Consider the following 20,313-nt stretch of genomic DNA (forward strand, 5'->3'; position numbering starts at 1 on the left):
GGTAAAGAATTCACCTGCCAATTTAGGAGATACAGGAGACGAGGGTTCAATCTGTGAGTCAGGAAGATCCCCTAGAGTAGAAAGTGGCTACCCACTCCAGTATTCTTGCCTGGAAAACTCCATAGGCAGAGGAGTCTGGTGGTCTGTAGTCCATGGGATTGCAGAGAGTCGGGCATGACTGAGCAAGGCACACACACACCCTTACTTTAAGGGGGAAAATACAAGATTTTTCTTATAGAAGAAGATGATTGGCCAGCTTATTTGTGTGTATATGTGTTTATCGTGTTAAAAATGTGTAAAGGACTTCCCTGGTGGTCCAGTCGTTAAGAATCTGCCTGCCAGTGGAGGGGACGTGGGTTCAATCCCTGGCACAGGAAGATTCCGCGTGTGGTAGGGGCAACTAAGCCCATGCACCACAACTGCTGAGCCCATGTGCCTCGAGCCTGTGCTCTGCAACAGGAGAAGCCATCGCAGTGAGAAGTCTGTGCACCAAAACCAGCGAGTAGGCCCCACTTGCTGCAACTAGAGAAATCCCTCACGCAGCAATGAAGATTAAAAAAAAAAAAATCATAAAATTTGCCCTCTTAATTGCTAATTTATTTTTACTGTGAATTTATATAACTGTACATCCCCCTGATTCTGATTAATATCTGTTACCCTAGTACAGTTATTCACGGCATCTCCTTTCACTTTCTAAAGTACTCCAGCTTGGATGATAAATTATATGGTCACCTTATTATAAAGGCTATTCATCTATATTAAGAAAGAATCTTTGAAATGGGTGTGACCAGATTCCATATTCCCTGTAAGGACAAAAGTTGCTAAATTCTTTGCATTGGTCACAAAGGTTATAATGAATGTTGTTATAAACTGATCTGATTCCTAGTCCTGTTTTCTAGATACGTTTATGTAAAATTCTCCCCTCCAAACACGATCTTTCAAGGAAGTGGGCAATATCCCCCCATACTGTTCTTAAATTGTTTGACACACTTAAAGCATCTTACCTTCTGTTGGGCAGAGTACGGTAACTGATAGAATCAATGACAGCATACTGTCTTATAGAAATACCTTATTGTAACCTTGGATTGGAAAGAATGATAAGCCAGTCACGGAACTGATTGGGAAATTGGTCTGCCCTGGTCTCCGAGGGCCTTAAGATCTTTTGGCCAAGAGTATACACGTGTTACTCATCCACTCTAGATTGTATATACCCTGACAATGGAGAAAGTTCCTAAGATGTTGTTTTGTTTCTCAAATATTTGGTGCTATGATTCTATCCTGCTCCTGCTGCTAAGTCGCTTCAGTCATGTCCGACTCTGTGCAACCCTGTAGACGGCAGCCCACCAGGCTCCTCCCTCCCTGGGATTCTCCAGGCAAGAACACTGGAGTGGGTTGCCATTTCTTTCTCCAATGCATGCATGCTAAGTCACTTCAGTCGTGTCCGACTCTGTGTGACCCCATAGACGGCAGCCCACCAGGCTCCTCTGTCCATGGGATTCTCCAGGCAAGAATACTGGAGTGGGTTGCCATTTCCTTCTCCTGATTGTATCCTACAGTCAGTCAAATCCTCCCTGTGGGAAAGAAGGCAGGTGCTGTTGAATTAAAGTAAAACCCAGACAGACCTCACGGCTTAGCCATGACCATGATAAGTAGGTGGGGTCGTGAACGAAGCCCAAACCCAGTTCACTAAGTCTCCACTTACCACCTGCTGCTGCTAAGTCACTTCAGTCATGTCCGACTCTGTGCAACCGCATAGATGGCAGCCCACCAGGCTCCTCTGTCCACCGGATACTTACCACCTGAGCTGTTTTAATTTTTTTCCTGAGAAGTAGCCCTTCCCTTGATCTGTTCTGTTTGGAATACTGTTATGAGAAGCTGACTTGAGTATCTTTGGCAAGTAAACTATAAAAAGGTAATTTCATGCAACTGAGTCTTATATTATTATGGTTTTACATTGTGGTTTGTGAATGACACTCCCTGGTACAGCTATACATGATGGCCTTTTTTTGAGTGCATACTGTGCGCTCAACACAGTTCTAGGCATGTTGCATACATGTTTCTGGTAGGAATCAGAACAAGTGTTTGAACTTACTGGAAAACTGTGGTTCGGTATTTTGTTTTGCTTTGTTTCTGTGTCTTCCTCTGCTATTTAGTGTAGCCAAGTCATGTTGTTTTTAATTTTTAAAATTTATTTTTGGCTGTGCTGAGTCTTTGCTTTTACAGGGGCTTTTCTTTAGCTGTGGCGAGAGGGGGCTACTCCCGAGTTGCAGTGTGTGGGTTTCTCATTGCGCTGGCTTCTCTCGCTGCGGAACACAGGCTCAAGGGTGCATGAACTTCAGTAGTTGCAGCACATGGGCTCAGTTGTGATGCATGGGGTTAGTTTTTCCACTGCATGTGGGATCTTCCCGGACCAGGGATTGAACCCGTGTCTCCTGCATTGGCAGGTGGACTCTCTACCACTGAGCCACCAGGGAAGCCTGTAAGTCATGTTTTTAAATTTTCATTTGAACAATCATTGATTGTTTTCATTTTGTTTTGTTTGGTTGGTTTTTTAGATTTCACACGTAAGTGAGATCACATGGTATTTGTCTTTTTCTGCCTGATTTCACTTAGCATAATATCCTCTAGATCCATCCATATAGTCACAAATGGCAAGCTATCTTTTTTATTACTGAGTAATGTTTCACTGTGTATATGCCCCATATCTTGTTTATCCATTAATTTATCAGTGAATAGGTTGCTTCCATTTCTTGACTATTATAAATAATTTTCCAGTGAACATTGGTTTGCATGTATTTTTTTTGAGTTAGTGTTTTTGTTTTCTTTGGATAAATACCCAGAAGTGAAATTGCTAGATCATATAGTGGCTCTATTTTTAATGTTTTGAAAAGCCTGCATATTGCTTTCCATAATGGCTGCACCAAATTACAGTCCTGCCAACAGCGCACAGGGTCCCCTTTTCTCCACATCTTTGCCAGCAGTGGTTATTTGTTGTCTTTCTGATGATAGCCACTCTGACAGGTATGAGGTGGTATCTCACTGTGGTTCTAATTTGCATTTCCCTGATGTTTAGTACAGCTGAGCGTCTTTTTATGTGTCTGTTGGCCATCTGCATTTCTCCTTTGGGAAACATCTATTCAGGTCCTCTGCCCACTTTTTAATCAGGTTGCTTGTTTTTTTTGATGCTGAATTGTTTGAATTCCTTGTCTACTTTGGATCTGAACCCCTTATTAGATGTATTACTTTGCAGATATCTTTCCCCATTCAAAATGCTGCCCTTTGGTTTTTTTTTTTTTGGTTCAAGGGTTTTTTTTTTTTTAATTTTTATTTAATAAATGGTACAAAGCACAATGCCAAAAACATTAACAGTTAAAATTTCACCAAATGAAAAAATACTATAGAATACACAGTTGTAAAAAGCTACATTAAGTTATTTTACAACTGCCTCAAGCTGCAAAAAGAAAAACCCAATTCTTTTTGCCTTTTGGTTTGTTGATAGTTTCCTTCTCTGTGCAAAGGCTTTTCAGTTTGGTATAGTGACATGGACTGCTTTACTTTTAACTTTATAGTAGTTCTTAATTCCTTCAGAAGAAAGAAGACTTAAATATATGAAATACTATATAGTAAGAAAATCTCTACATGAAGGACTGCTTTATTGATTTTTAACAGCATAAACAACTACCCATGCTGTACTAAGAAGTCTAGATTACAGCAGGGCCCACCTCTCGCCACCTACCACCATGATGACTCCTAGCCCAGGCTTAGCATCTAATAGCTCCCTGTTCCTTCGCATTCCAGACGGGTATATGTTTCTTTCTCTGTGGTTGGCAGAGCCACTTCCTGTTTGTTTCCTGCCGGCCCACACTGGAGGAGAAGCGAGGTACTGAACTGAAGCATTGGATGTAGTCTGCATTTTGCCAGCGGAAGTGGATTGTTTAGTCTGGGTTCGGGAAAGGACTAGGCAGTTTCAAGTTTGGAGGAAAAGTGGCATGCAAGACAGGCCTGCCCCACTGAAAAACTGTGTGCAGCTGCACATGTAGCAAGGCAAAGAAGTGATGAAGTGAAATTAGAGACTTAAGGAGGAAAGGTCAGCTGGGACTTGCTGTGGGGACGGGGACTGACTGACCAGTCACCTTTGGCATTTTGTGGGATATTTTCAGAAGTAGCAAAGTCAGGCCTCTCTTCTGTGAAGCAGATGCTTATTTAGTGGTATGGTTAAGCTTTCTCTTATTATAATTGATTTATAGAACCTTTCCTTTTTTAAAGTTGTAAACCATTTAACTATAAAATTAGATGTAGGATGGATTCTACTCTTTGCCTTATTCTAAATCAGAGGCTGTTATGTTATCATCATGTTACACTGCTCAAATAACCAATTTCTCATTGTCCCCTGGCCAGTATTTTAAGTTGTACATGGATAGCATTCAAACCTAAAATAAATAAAATTAAAAGTAGGTGGACCATATATGAAACTCAGAATCTTGTGTCAGCTCTTATTTTGCAATAGAAGAATGCAGAACTCTCATCACAAGTCACCGTCAGTGGGGTTTTAATTGTGACTAATGTGATTGGGAAAGGAAGGGGGGCGTGGGTGGCACCTCACATTTGTATAATTTGATCGGAGTTTTGCCCTCTTTCTCTAATTCCAAAAAATATGCATCATGGAATTGGGGTTTCCCAGGGCTTCCCAGGTAGCGCTAATGGGAAAGAACCCACTTGCCAACGCAGGAGACACAAGAGACATGGGTTCGATCTCTGGGTCAGGAAGATCTCTTAGAGGGGGACATAGCAATTCACTTCAGAATTCTTGCCTGAAAAATCTCATGGACAGAGGAGCCTGGCAGGCTACAGTGTATGAGGTCACAAAGAGTCAGACACGACTCAAGCAACTGAGCACGCACGCGCACGTTGTCCTATATAGATCTGTCTCCCCAAACATCTTTTCTCTTGTTTCCTGATATTCAAAGATTTGGGGCAAACACTTTGGAGAAAACCAAAGAAAACATATAGAAGACAAAATTTAATTTCAGTTGTTTGTTGTTTGTGTGCTAAATACAAATGACTTTTTCTTCAACCTTTTTGACCGTCTCTCTTTTTTTCCTTAAAAAGGTAATAAAGGAATCACAATCTTTAGTCAGAGCTTCAACAGTAAGGGACGATTTAATTTGAAAGTTTAGAGAGTTCAGGTTCATTCATTTCAGCCATGTGCCAAGAGTCCATTAAGTCAGGTGCCGTATATTCTTGGCACAAGGATGCAGCACCTGGACTGGGACATGCAGAGTCTGTACTTATGATGCACACTGTAAGTCTCTGTTTCGATCTCCTGAAACTTTGCCGGTACTATACCTCCGACATAGTCCTCTGAGTGCTTTCATGTACAGACTATATGTCTTAGAGTTTTTGTTAACATTCTATTCCTAACAGCCTTTACTTAATTCGTATAGTTGTAATATCAGATCATTAAGCTAAAAATTCTGGATTCTAGCAGCCAACACATGATAAAATTCTTTACAGTTGAACAAACATTACTAAATTGTTGCATAAGGCCCCATTCAAAAGCATGAGCATCACAAGAGTGGCTAAAACATGGTCTTATAATCCTGGTGGGAGAAGTATTTGCTCAGCCACCGCTGGTAGAAGGCAGAGGGGTAGTGCCGTATATATGTGTGTGGATCTTCATGACTGTCCATGGCTCCTGTTCCTGCTCAGTGGTCAGGGGAGTCATTGTAGATACAGTCTTGATTTTTTGAAGTCAGTCTTGTGTGCAGAGAATTAAGTTGTTTGGATTTCTTCCCATATTGGCTTTGAGTTACTCCTCTGACCTACCATCAAACTTTCATTACTTCTTACTTGAAATATCCCAGTCATTAAACTGGATTGCAGTTAGCTTTCAGATGCTCCTACATGGAAGATTCAAGAATTAGAGACAACAGTTGGGAGTTGGTGAAGGGGTTGATGCGGGATTAGATATTTCCCTTTAGAACATTCTTAGATGCCGTTTAAAACAATCTAAGTCCATTATCAGATGGAGGATGTGATATCTGGCCACTCGTTATAACTTTCATATGATGTTCCGGTTAATGCATTTGTAATATGATATTGCATAATATAGTATTGATTCAGTTTGATTTAATCCAATGCAGATGCATTTTTTAGCCTTAGGAGTTCTGCTTGCTTAACTCTCTTAGGACAAAGAATGTGGCTTATGCCAAAATTGAGTAATGAGTAATGGCTTCATTGTGGTTTTTCCTAATTTGCTTTTTTAAAATGTCAGTCACTAAGTCTGTTGACTGATTATTAAGCGGCCTAAGTATTTTAAATATTTGTAAGTAATTAGTCTGCTCTGTGAATGGCTTGAGTAGTCATTAAAGTGGAATGTCAACTTTATTTATTGGAAATATTTCTATTTTTGTTGAACTCTCCTTTATTTATAGGTGAAATATTGTAGTTCTCGTGGCCTTTGTTTAGTTTGCTCTTTCATTTGGTTCCACACAAAGCCGGGTTGTTATCTAAGCCATAAGCATGAGCTTGAGAGTAACGCTCTTAAAAATAACACTTGTTACACCTGGTTAGATCTGAGGCCATGGTCAGATGAGTTCCACGTGTGCCCCTTGACCCTTGCCAAAGGCCTAGCACTTTTCTCTGAGGTCACATCATAACCCCTAACCCTGGCCCATGATGATGCCCGTGTGTTAGCTGTTTCAAGGGGGTCAGACAAGTCAGTTCATCCCTTTTATTGTTGTTTAGTCGCCAAGTTATGTCCTCTTCTTTTGCGACCCCATGGACTGTAGCATGCCAGGCGCCTCTGTCCATGGGATTTTCCGGGCAAGAATACTAGAGCAATTGCCATTTCCTCCTCCAGGGGATCTTCCCAACCCAGGGATCAAGCCCTGGTCTGCTGCACTGCAGGCAGATGCTTTGCTGCTGAGCCACAGGCGAAGCCCGTTCATCCCCGTACTAGCCTTGAAAACATGAGACCACTAGATTCTGGTGTCCGGTTAGCACCCAGCCCTTCACGAGGGCAGAGCATGGACACAAACATTCTCCTATCTCCTAGTGCTGAGGTGGAAATAGCCATCGACGAGTCAGATGACCAGAGCTGAAGTCCTGGAATTTGGACATTTAAAAAAAAGTCCAATTTTACTACCTTAACTGTCCTGTGATTTGCGCCGTAAACGTCTCTGGATCTGTTCGGTAGTTTTTCAAACATCTTTCTAGAGATATAATTCACATGCCATACAATTCATCCATGTACAGTGTATCATTCAGTGGCTTTTCACAGACTTGTTTATTCACAGAGTTGTCCATCTATCAGCACAGTCAATTTCAGAACATTTTCATTACCCTTAAAAACAAAAAACCATACCTGGCTGTCATTGCCCAATCCTCCCATCCCCTCTGGCCCTAAGCAACCACACATCTATTTATGTCACTGTTAGATTTGCCAGTTCTGGCCCTCATGTGTGCTTAGTTGCTCAGCCGTGTCTGATCCTTTGGATTATAGCCTACCAGGCTTCTCTGCCTATGGGATTCTCCAGGCAAGGATACTGGAGTGGGTTGTCATGGCCTCTTCCAGAAGATCTTCTTGACTCAGGGATCAAACCCATGTCTCCTGTGTCTCCTGCATTGGAAGGTGGATTCTTTACCTGCTGAACTATCTTGGGAAGGCACCATTTGGTATAAATGGAATCATGCAGTATATACGCCTTTGTGACTGGCTTCTTTCACTTAGTATACTGTTTCCAGGGGTCATCAATGTTTAGCATGTATCAGCACTTCATTCTGGAGAAGGCAATGGCAACCCACTCCAGTACTCTTGCCTGGAAAATCCCATGGACGGAGGAGCCTGGTAGGCTACAGTCCATGCGGTCACTACGAGTCAGACACAACTGAGTGACTTCACTTTTACTTTTCAGTTTCATGCATTGGAGAAGGAAATGGCAACCCACCAGTGTTCTTGTCTGGAGAATCCCAGGGACGGGGGAGCCTGGTGGGCTGCCGTCTATGGGATCACACAGAGTCAGACATGACTGGAATGACTTAGCAGAAGCAGCAGCAGCACTTAATTCCTTTTTATTGCCAAATAATAATCCATTGTCTGGATCTACCACATTTAATTCATCCATTCATCAGTTGGGCTGTTTCCATCTTTTGTCTGTTACAAATGATGCTGCTCTGAGGGTTCAGGCATGGGTTTTTGTGTGGACATGTGTTTGCATTTCTCTTGGGTGTGTGCCTAGGAGTAAAATTGCTGGGTCCCATGGTAATTCTGTGTTTACCTGTTTGAAGAATTGCCAGACTGTTTTCCAAAGATTCCACAGGATCTTATACTCTTAATTTACAATGTATTAGGATTTCAGTTTCTCTATATCCTTAGTGGTCACCTGGCTGTAAACCATGTGCTGTTGCATTCTGCTCTGACTGTCTCCAGGGGTTGCGTGTGGCAGCTGCTGTGCATCCAGCTGACAGATCTGACCTGACGGAGTCCACAGGCTCTTAAAATCCAAGGCAGTCATCTCCCAGCTAAACAGCTGGCTGTCTAGTCTGAATTTATTTGTTCTTGCCAGCTTTAGTTTGGAATGGTAATCTTATGTAGGGTTGCAGTGTGAGGGTGGGGGCTTCGCAGGGCAAAGAAGTGTGTTAGTAGCCTACTCTTTAAATCTTCAACCTAGAAGAGAATTCGTAGTGGAGAAAGAAGAAATATTTTTCGTGCTGTCCTTCATGTGTGTTCCTCTTTTTAATTAGACCGAGGCTGTGGAGGCCCAGAGACGGCCTCCGAGTTATGACCGTTGGTTAATAAAAACGACAGAGTGCATTGATAACTAACTGCCACTAACTTATTCTGCCATTCTCACCTTCCAAGTAAAGGAGGACTCTTGAACTTGCCTCAGAACTTGCTCTACCTAGGTCCTTTCTGTTAATATAGCACAGAAGCATATGGTTAGAGTTTAGAAGTCTATATAATAAATGTCTGTTTTTAAAGCAGATACTTTGAACCCTTTCAGTTACCTTTTAATTAGCTTAACTCCATCTCTTCAGGTCTCCTCTCTTCTCCTTGTCCATTTTGAATCAGAGAAACTTGAAAAACATTGTATACTAATTATAGACACCTAGGTTTCAATGGCAAGCCACTCCAGTACTCTTGCCTAGAAAATCCCATGGATGGAGGAGCCTGGTAGGCTGCAGTCCGTGGGGTCGCTAAGGGTCGGACACGACTGAGTAACTTCACTTTCACTTTTCACTTTCACACATTGGAGAAGGAAATGGCAACCCACTCCAGTGTTCTTGCCTGGAGAATCCCAGGGACGGGGGAGCCTGGTGGGCTTCCATCTGTGGGGTCACACAGAGTCAGACACGCCTGAAGTGACTTAGCAGCAGCAGCAGGTTTCAGTTCAGTTCAGTCACTCAGTCGTGTCCGACTCTTTGCGACCCCATGAACCACAGCACGCCAGGCCTCCCCATCCATCACCAACTCCCGGAGTTCACCAAAACCCATGTCCATTGAGTCGGTGATTCCATCCAACCATCTCATCCTCTGTCATCCCCTTCTCATCCTGCCCTCAATCTTTCCCAGCATCAGGATCTTTTCAGATGAGTCAGCTCTTCGCATCAGGTGGCCAATTTATTGGAGTTTCAGCTTCAACATCAGTCCTACCAATGAACACCCAGGACTGATCTCCTTTAGGATGGACTGGTTGGATCACCTCGCAGTCCAAGGGACTCTCAAGAATCTTCTCCAACACCACAGTTCCAAAGGATCAATTCTTCTATGGTCAGTTTTCTTTATAGTCCAATTCTCACATCCATCCACGACTACTGGAAAAACCATAGCCTTGACTAGACGGACCTTTGTTGACAAAGTAGTGTCTCTCCTTTTCAATATGCTGTTTAGTTTGGTTATAAGTTTCCTTCCAAGGAGCAAGCATCTTTTAATATCATGGCTGCAATCACCATCTGCAGTGATTTTGGAGCCCAGAAAACTAAAGTCAGCCACTGTTTCCACTGTTTCCCCATCTATTTGCCATGAAGTGATGCCATGATCTTTGTTTTCTGAATGTTGAGCTTTAGGCCAACTTTTTACTCTCCTCACCTAGGTTTAAATCCAGACTTTGCTATTTACAGCCTGTGTGATCTTGAATTGTTTGCTTAATCTCTCTGTGTTGAAATTGTTACATGGAAAAATAATAGTTCATATCTGATTAAACAAGTTAACATACATAAAGTACTTCGAAAAGTACCTGGCATGTAGAATGTACATTAGCTATTTATCATTTAAAGCACTCATAAAAAAAAACAAACCTATAACTACCACGGCTGCTACTACCCTTGCCACAACTCCAGCTCTTCTGGTCAAAGTTGAACAACCTATGATTCAGGTTACTTAAAAAAGATCTGATGGAATTCCCTGGTGGTCCAGTGGCTAAGGACTCCACGCTTTCATTGCCAAGGCTGTGGGTTTAATCCCTGGTCTGGGAACTCAGATCCCACACACACCTTGCTCTCCCAGCAGTTGGAATGTTAAAGGACAAGAGGAGGACCAGGCCTGTCAAACACAGGCAAACACACAGTTAACATGGCACTGAGTAAATGTGCACTTAAATACGTAACCAGAGCTTCCTCCTGGGTTGTCTTTAACGCCTTGTTTCTCCCCCTCTTGATCTCCAGGTATCTCGGATGAGGAAATTATCAACATTACTCTTCCTACTGGGGTCCCCATTCTCCTGGAACTGGACGAGAACCTGCATACTGTTGGGCCTCACCAGTTCCTGGGCGACCAAGAGGCTATCCAAGCAGCCATTAAGAAAGTTGAAGATCAAGGAAAAGTAAAACGAGCTGACAAATAAAGTCTTTCCCACGTGCTGGCTAAGAATAGCTGCAGAAGGAGTGGCATGCGGTGTATTATGGGTGCTCATCTCGCTTTTTTGTCTCCCCACCTGATTTTTCCAGATCTAGGCTGTGGGGTTGAGTTTGTAGAGGTAATTAGGTAACTTAACATTGGCCCAGTTAAAGGCTTTAGGATGCCCACATGCTTATGTCATAACCTTATGCCCTAACCCCTGCCGGCCTCCTCTTAATTAGTCACTAAGTTAGTCACCAGTGGGGCTTAATCAATGTCCTAAGTTTCTGAGATGGGAAAGCAACAAGTGAAGGTCAAGTTCAAGGTCATCCTCATTCAGTAAATCAGTATTGAGTCACTATTGACAGACCTTCACTTCAATAAGACGTTTGTATTTATAGAAAATTTCTGGGATGATAATAAAGGATATTAGATAATACGCTCTACTTAAGTATTTATTACTAGTCTTTTCCTTAAGGAAAAGGGGTACTCTGATAGGTAAGACCAAAGGCCCATTAAATGGGAGAGTCACAGATGGATTCTTTCAAAGCAGCCAGCTACAAACAGCAAGGCCCTTTGCCTTGTCTCTAGTCCAGAGACATCCTGTTTGACATCTGGTGGAATTCCTCCCTGTCTGCTGGAATTAGCAGCATATAGACAGCCATAGCTGTTCATGTTCTTTTTTGTTTTTAAACATTAATCTTGGGCTCCTTAAAATTGATTTAAAAATAAGTTCTGTGTCTGAAAGTTGTACCCCCAAAGTATTTCCATATGATTCATAAGTATTAAGTACGGGCTTCTGAATTAGTCTCTGCTCTCATCTTCCTGTAACACAAAGAGTTGTACTTGTTTCAACACACAGACATGTTTAATTCTCTATAAATTGAAGGTTGGGTCAGGGTGAAGTTAGAATATAGTGGGTGTAATTTCATTCGCTTGAACAGGGGAAATGGTATACTGGCACTTGTCAACGTACATTTGTTCTTTATCTGCTGAGGGCAAAACATTATGGTACATAGTCTATAGTACTCAGGGTAGACCACAGACTAATTGATTGCTCATCAATCTTAATGATACAGGATGTCTTTAGATGCTGTAGACAGGTACGTCATAATTTCTTTAAGCTACTGCCTTATATCAAAGCAAGTGACATATGTTTCAATGATAGAGTCATCTTAACAGTTTACAACTCTAATAGCTATTACAGGTATCACCAGTTTTTCACGGTTTTCCATTGGTGGATTAGTTTATTTGTATTCATTTTATAGTAAAATTGGCATTAGAAGTAAACTAATTATAAAACCTTTGCCACTGCTTGGTCTCCACTGATCCTTAAATCAAGATTTAGAGGGACTTTCCTGGCAGTCCAGTGGTTATGACTCTGAACTTCCAATGTAGGGGACACAGGTTCCATCCCTGGTCAGGGAACTAAGACCCCACATGCTGTGTAGTGCAGCCAAAGGATAGAAAATAAAGACTTAGAGCATCAACTGATAAAGATGGCTGAAAAGAACATGGTTTGCTCACAGCTGGCCACATCTGCAATGCGTAAGGACACGGAATGTGGCTGCTTGACATTCCTGACCAACTACTGTCTTTTCTGCTGCCATCGCTGCCATCCTTCTTTTCACAGTCCTGTTGCCCAACCAAATAGCACTCTTTATGATAATTCAGAGATCAGGGCCACGAACACAACTACCATCTCTTCCTAGAATTCCAAACCTATGGCTAAACTTCAACTCAGACCATTTTTGAACAGCTTCATCTCTGGAACTCGCATCTGAATTTTCCAGCCCAGTGGTGACCATGTCTTAAAGCAGCTCAAGAGCCCAGATTTGGATTCTTCCCTTATCCCACCTCCAGACGTTCACCTCCAGAGGACCCCAGCAGCATGATTGCGCCTGTGCACAAAGCTGTGCTCACACTCGGTCACTTTGGAATCTCACAGACTTCCTCAGAGAGGGATAATTGTTGCTGACACATTCTGGTACAATTTTGGTTTTATTGTTTTTGAGATCTTGGCTGAAATAAATGAGAGACTGATGAAAACTTGATGTACAGTTATCTTTAACAACTTTAGCACGTCAACCCTGAGACCACCTAGTGAACCTGTTTTCTTTGCATGGTTTACCAAGTATTCAGGATTTTTGATGTAGGTACCTTGAAGTATGCCTAACCTGGATCCTTATCTTGGTATCCTTTGTACTATGTCAAGCTGGGACCATAAAAAGGGGGAATTTTTTAAATGTAAAAAATGATAGCTTATCTAGAAATTTGGTCCTTGGCGGGTCAGGTTTGGCTTCCCTTGGAACCACCTAGACAAGTTTCTTCTACCCAGGCTGTAATGCTTGTTATATGCAGGTCCAATGTGGTAAGATAATAGCCATAGCGAGATGCTATGAATTTTAATTTTTAAACATCTCAAATGAATCCTATATCCCAGTACATTGAGACTTTGTTTTTCTGAAAAAACAAAAATTCTGCCTCAGGAAAAGGGTTCTTAAAATCATCCAGTACAAATTTGAGCACTGAATTAACAAAGCATCCTTGGTTAGGATACATATACATCATGTATATTTCCTTGATAAAGATGTGCAAGGAAAATTTCTTAACATGATCTGGCTATTTCCATGCTTAACCAGATTCTTTTGCCCCAAATTTGCAGACTATTTCTCATCTTGGGTCATGACCACTTTTATTAAATGCAGCCCTTTGTGTGCACATTAATGGCAGTGGTTATTTGTCTTCTAGCCTGGGAAGCCTCCCCAGAGGCTTTGTTGCCAAAATGCTTTTTTTGGTTAAAGCCAATCCCTGTTGGGCTGCAGTTGATCAACTTGGTGGTCAGAAGCAGAAATCCTTCCAGGAAAAAGAAGTTAGAGATCACATATGTTTCCCCGCTTCCTACCATGTAGTTATAATTTTTTATTTTTCCAGCCCCTCTCTGTTTATGACAGAATGAAGTAGGGGAACCAGCTTTACTGGAGAGAAAGTTCATCATCCCCAGCATCATTTTAAAATCATTTTTATGCTCTTACAACTGGCAAGTCTCTCTTCAAAGTTCAGATTCGCTCTTACCTGGAAAGTCTTTCATATGTTTCTCTTCCCTTAGGAAAACAAAATTGCCTCAACATTTCAGACTCGGATCACTTTTCCTGCTTTTGTCTTCTGTGTGGTTGGGTTTTGCAAGTTTGGGGCTCACTTCTATAGCACTATTTGTCTTATAAATCATGCCTTGCCTCTCAGCAGATCTGACTGCAGCAGATGCTATGTTATGCTGTATCCTGAGGGTTTCCTCATTGGACTGTGAGGGAAATTTTGTCCCAAGGGGAATATGAAACAGCCATACTATTAAGAATATTTTAATCATGCAGTCTCCCTTAAGTGCCAAAGATATTTAGGAAAATGATAGGCAGAATTAAAGTCACTCTTGCCCACAATTGGTGAGATTTTATTTATTGAAGGATAATGTCACTATATAGACAAGCTTTTAAGACATGGAATTTAAGTCCAAAAAATGTAAGTTCCTTAGACAAAATCTCAAACATGAGCCAGATTGTCATCATCACTTTTGACTTTCACATAATATACCCACATTTTATTTGCCTTTTATTTAGTTGGGGCTGGCCATTTAAACTTATGCTTACTCTGATTTAACAGGAATATATTTTTAATACTTTTTATTGTAAAACATTTTAAACATCCACTAAAGCTGAGACTGTACATAGCAGAAGCAACACTCATTTACCGATCACCCACTCCCACTTCATTAACTTTGTTGTTGTTTAGTTACTAAGTCGTGTCTGGCTCTTTGCAACTCCGTGGACTGTAGCCCACTAGGCTCCTCTTCTTCCCAGGCAAGAACGCTGGAGTGTGTTGCCATTTTCTTCTCCAGGAGATCTTCCCAACCTAGAGATCGAACCATGACTCCTGCTTGGCAGGCAGATGCTTTACCACTGAGCCACCTGGAAACCTTTATTAACTTGTGAGCACCATTATGTGTGTCTTCTCACTCTGCCCACTGGATTGCGTTGAAACAAATGCTGAATGTCAAACAGGATAGATTTTGAGAAGGAAAATTCCTTTGATAGTCTTCAACCAGTTAAAATGGAAGCCCCAGTAATCTCTTCTGATATTTGTCCATTTTGGTACTCTCAAGAAACAGCCATTGCTAAGTTGTCCAATTCAGGTCCTGAATACAGTTGCATTATCTGTCATTGCTCTGTTAGTCTATTCTGTGTGACTTCTCCGGGATAATTTGGTAACACTGATGTTAAATTCAAGTGTTTAAAGATGAACATGTTCCTGAGACTGTTTTAAAGAATTACTTAAGTAATTCTGAATTTCATAGGTTTAAAAATTGACCATATTTGTTGATGTTATTGTAAATTAGGTTACTCACAAAGGGAGAAGAGAGAGAGAAGGTGTAGGAAGATAAAGAAGACCATCATGTTACTAGTTTTGAACTGGAGATATTTGTGTGAATGTGTATGTGATTTCCTCTCTCTTCCCAGCCCCACTTCTCCCTTTCCCCCACCTCCAGCTCTGGCTGTGTGCTCTGAAAGGGCCTGGAAGCCACAACCTAGTAATAATGAACACACCTAGTTACCTTGATCTTGTTTTCTAAATACTGTTCCACAGATCCAGCAATGTTTGGGAAAACCGTTGACTCCAGGTTGGAAGCAGATAAAGTGAGCTTAGAACACCTTGAGTCAGAAAAGAAGAAAATGCCCAAAGACTGGTGGGAACATTGGCTTCAGGTGCCAAATTTGGGGCAGTTTGAGATTAAAAAATTACAGTGATGGATTATAAAACATTTGTCTTAGTTTGTTCAGGCTGTTGTAACAAAGCACCACAGATGACTTAAATAAACATCTTTCACGATTCAAGAGACTGGGAAGTCCAAGATCAAGGCACTGGCAGATTCAGTGTCTGATGAGAACTGTCTTCCCAGTTTTCAGACCGACACCTTCTTGCTGTGTCTTCACACGATAGAGAGGGAGGGGGCTCTGGTCTCTTCCTTGTAGAACACTGTCTCATCATGGGGGATACCCTCATGACCTCATCTAAATCTGCTCACCTCCCAAAGGCTCCACCTCCAAACACATCACCCTGGGGAGTAGGGTTTTACCAATTAGGTTTGAACCTTAATTGGATATTTTGATTAAAAGTAATAAAGGACATTTTAGGGGCTGAAAATTTTAAAGGTGAGGTGTCGATACCTGCAATTCACCTTCCAATGGTTCAGCCAACACAGTGTTCATACATATTTAAAGAGACAGAAAGCAAATTAATAAATTATAATTGATAAATTGAAAGAATTTATAATGCTGTACTATTATTCCAGTTTTCCTGTAGGTTTGATACTTTTCAAAATAGAACCAAAAAAGTAACAGGGCAAACTGATAAGCAACCAAAACAGCCCCGTATTAAAAACGAAAACATGGTTTTGCTATATGCAATGACTAGATAAATGTGCCTGGTTTCTGTACTTTTTAGTCCTTCTTGAAATTTCAGTCTTTGTTAGTAAATGAGAACTGTCCTAAGTCTATATTATATTGTCAAGAAACAAATAGTTGTATGCTTATTTTACTTCTGCTAGGTCTAGTGCTACAGTTACCTATCAGACCAACAATTATTAATACCTTCTCTGCTAATACAAGTCAGAAACAGGATTATGATTGCCATCACCTTGTAGCTGAACAAACAATTTCTTTCTCCTGATGAAAGACTCTTAGGCTTTAATCTTTTCCTGCCCTAGGTTGACATCCCTTCTTAATGACACCTGTTTGACTCCTAAACTTCACTTAATCTATGGGCCTCCATTTCCTTCTAATTTAGCTCCCTGAAGAAACCATCTCCCATGTCCCTTGTTTCATTCAGCTCAAGCAGCTATGGTTTCTACTGCTGCCCCATGCTTCCTTCTACTAAGACTGCTGGGGGTCAATAGCCTGTAATGAATGCTTCTCATTGGCACTAAAATCCAGCCTTTTATTTATATTGTGGTTGGCCACTTAAGCCTTAAGTCTATTCTTACTTTAAAAACAAAGTTCATGAAAACAATCCCTGTTTTCATGAAGGAAGCTCTACCTTTTCAAGACGGCTTCATTTAATTCTCTGCAATGCCACGTTCTTAAAAACTTCAGCATAGACCAGAATGCAACATAAGCTTGTGTCCAAAGAGCCAGTGCATCACTTCCAGTCTGCAGAAAACAGATATCATCTGATAGCAACTGCAGCAGCCATAGACCGAGATGTTAGGTGGTGCCTTTCTTTCCCTGAAGCACTTCCTTTCCCTGAAGGAGCTATTTTGCTTCAGAGTTTTTACTCAAGAATTTCTCATGAATTCACTCTAGCCACACAGATACTGAAAAGGGCACATTAGCCAACCACATTGCCCTGCATCCACTTGAGAGGAAACTTCATTTGATGTAATGTTAGTCGCTCAGTTGTGTCTGACTCTTTGTGACCCTATGGGCTGTAGTTCACCAGGCTCCCCTCCAGTCAAGAATCCTGGAGTGGGTTGCCATTCCCTTCTCCAGGGGATCTTCCCAACCCAGGGATGGAACCCAGATCTGCATTGCAGGCAGATTCTTCACCATCTGAGCCACGAGGAAAGGTCAATGTTGACCTAGGTGGAGAATAAAACACAGCTGGAGTTTGTATCAGTCAAATTAATCGTGTAAAATTCTCCTCTCTTACAGAGAAGACTTTGGAGTATTTAAACCTGGACCTTGGAGCAGAGAGGGTCAAGACCATTATATAGTTGTACATTCATGATTGAGGTCATTTAATCCATTCTGACACTTTTTCTATAGAACATTCACTGGAGTTCTCCAGGCAGCTACTAGCCATTGGTATGGTAAAATACTAGTCAGTATTTTTATTTCTGAAGCACCCTAGGATTCTGAATTGGATTGTAGGAAACATCATTTGTAGCTGAAATTCTAGGTACTCTCTCGAGAGTCTTGGTATTTTATAATCTTTATTTAATCTTTATTTCTGCACCTAGACACTGGGGGTCAGTATTTATTCATAAATGCCTCTCAATTTGACTGTAAGCCTAGCTCTGGCTACTTACAAAAGGTGATGTCTAGAGAGTACTGGAATTGATTGTGGGATTTCTTTCTCTGATTATATAACTACAGAGCCCAGCCTAGGTAAATATGTAAATATAAACATTGTGGATCCCTGTAGGACTGTAACCAGGGAAGGAGACAGACAGTTTTCAATCTGAAATATAAACTAAGACCAAATCCTTTTCATTTCTGGAGACTTGTCTGGCAACATTGGTCCTACGGGTGCACTCAAAAGCTCAGGCAGAATTTGGCCATCACCCTTGACTTTCCTTCTGATTACTTATTTTTTGTTGATTCTCTCTCCTCCTAGCTGTCAAATTCATCTCTGTCCCCACCGCTCACACCTTGAGTCACATCCCCATCTTTTCTCTCATGAGACTCGCATGCTGCCTACTGCACTAAGAAGGCACTTTTCTCTCTTTAGACATTTCAGCAGTCTTCTAGATGATCTGCTTTTGTTCTCCTTCAGTCCTCTTCAGGGTGACCTTTCAAAAGGTCTACCACACAGTACTTCACACAAACTTTCAGGGACACCAACATTTTTTAAGCCTCTGCCTTTGTACTCATTTCTCCTCCATTACCACCCCATCTTTTTATCTCCTGCCTAATATCTGCTTATCTCTCTGGACTCTTAGGCTCTCAAGGATCCCTGTGATTTACCTGTGCTGGATCTCATCTGTTCCTTAGTCTTTTCCCTGGCAGAAGAGTGGAATGAATTTAAGTTCTCTGCCTCACAAAGCGGGGTGCCAGGCAAGGTCATGCCACTTACTCTTCAGAATCCCCCAAATTTATCTCCCATGAGCATTAAACTGTCCATTTTTTTGTAGATATTTTCTTTAAAATAGTTCTTGTCTAGAGATATTTGATCTTAAGCTGTACTATGCTTTGTGGCTGTCTTCCCACTGTGTGAATTCATGGAAGCAGAAATGGAAACCCTGCTGCTGGTGGAGTGGAAGGCAAGTGAGGCTGAGTAGCCCTTCAACGCAGAGCATTTCTCCATAGGCAACTGCTATAATGGTGAGAAAACAGGTTAATGAGTTGTGTTCTTGCTTTTTATTCAAATTATAGAGTAAAATATATCAGTCTTAATCTTAAAACCCTTAAGATTTCACACAAAAAAAATGGTTAAAAGTAAGAAATTATTTTAATAAAGTTATAGGATAGAAAATCAACATATAAAAGTCAATTGAGTTTCTGTACACTAATAATGACCAAACTGAAAAGGAAATTAATGAAATAATCTCCAATTACTGTAACATCAAAAAGAATAAGATACTTGGGAATAAATGTATCCAGGGAGATGATAAGACTTATATACTGAACTCTACAAAATATTACTAAAAGAAATTGAAGAAGATACAAATAAATGGAAAGGCATCTGGTGCTCATGGATTGGAAGATTTAATGTTGTTAAAATGCTCAGACTACCAAAAGTGATCTGTAAATTCAGTGCAATCTCCATCAAAATCCCAGTGGCATTCTTTGCAGAAGTAGACCAAAAAAATCTTAAAACTTCTCATAGGACCTTCGGTAGCTAAAACAATATTGAAAAAGAGGAGCAAGTTCAGAGGACTCACACTTCCTGATTTCAAACATACTACAAAGCAACAGAAATCAAGACCATTGGGACTGGCAAAGAGACAGATGCAGAGACCAGTGGAACAGAATAGATTCCAGAAATAAACCTGACCACATACTGCCAAATGATTTTTGACAATGGGGTTAAGACTACACAATGAGGAAAGGACAGTCCCTTCTCAAACAGTACTGGGAAAGCATTGTCCATCAGGACACTGAGTGGAGCTTGTGAGTTGAGTTTTTTCAAACAAAACTTAAGTGTTTGCTTTTCAAGTTGGAGGAAATAGAGTTTGCTTTCCTTCTTTTCTCAAGCCATCTTTGATATTCAGGGAGTCCAGAGCTTGTGAATGAAACCTAATTGGATTATATGAATGCATACCGAGGAGTAGGTGAGCAAACATTTTATTGCAAAAAAATTAAAATCAAACATTGTGCCTTCTTCAGCATAGGGTATTTAAAGCCACAGAGCCCCATCCTTAGAAACTATCAGTGTCAGGATCCTTAGTTAGGAACAGTAGAAGCCACTCTAGTCTAAACAAGAAAGGAATTTCTTAAAGGATATCAGATGCCTCACAGACTCTTTGGGAATGCCAGAGTTAAATTTGGAAGGCCAATCAGTTGAGAATAACACCCAAAGCGCTGTGTGAGAATAGCTCCAGCAAGGACTCCCCACTACTGGGCTCAGTTACTGCAGCTCCCACCGATGATGTTGAGAAGCAGTATAGAGGTTCCTTTAAAACCTAAAAATAAAATTACCATGTAATAGTGTGAGAACAGCCATATACTATATGAATATGAATGGGTGTGGCAGTGTTCCAATAA

The 20,313-nt window shown here is 41.1% G+C and overlaps 1 protein-coding gene across 4 annotated transcripts in view; it reads left to right on the plus strand.

Annotated features, from left to right (window-relative positions):
* The window catches only part of BPGM (bisphosphoglycerate mutase), a 77,172-nt gene extending 64,269 nt beyond the window's left edge, over positions 1 to 12,903 (plus strand). For all 4 annotated transcript variants that reach the window (XM_088834672.1, XM_055421296.2, XM_088834673.1 and 1 more), the window contains one exon: positions 10,666 to 12,903. In XM_088834672.1, the coding sequence (XP_088690798.1) occupies positions 10,666 to 10,844 (179 nt within the window). In that variant the 3' untranslated portion in view covers positions 10,845 to 12,903. The remainder of the gene's footprint in view (positions 1 to 10,665) is intronic.
* The last annotated feature ends 7,410 nt before the right edge of the window (positions 12,904 to 20,313 follow it).

This window comes from Moschus berezovskii, chromosome 3, assembly GCF_049115385.1.
Source record: "Moschus berezovskii isolate FMDL1 chromosome 3, NW_MosBer_1.0, whole genome shotgun sequence".
Taxonomy (NCBI): domain Eukaryota; kingdom Metazoa; phylum Chordata; class Mammalia; order Artiodactyla; family Moschidae; genus Moschus; species Moschus berezovskii.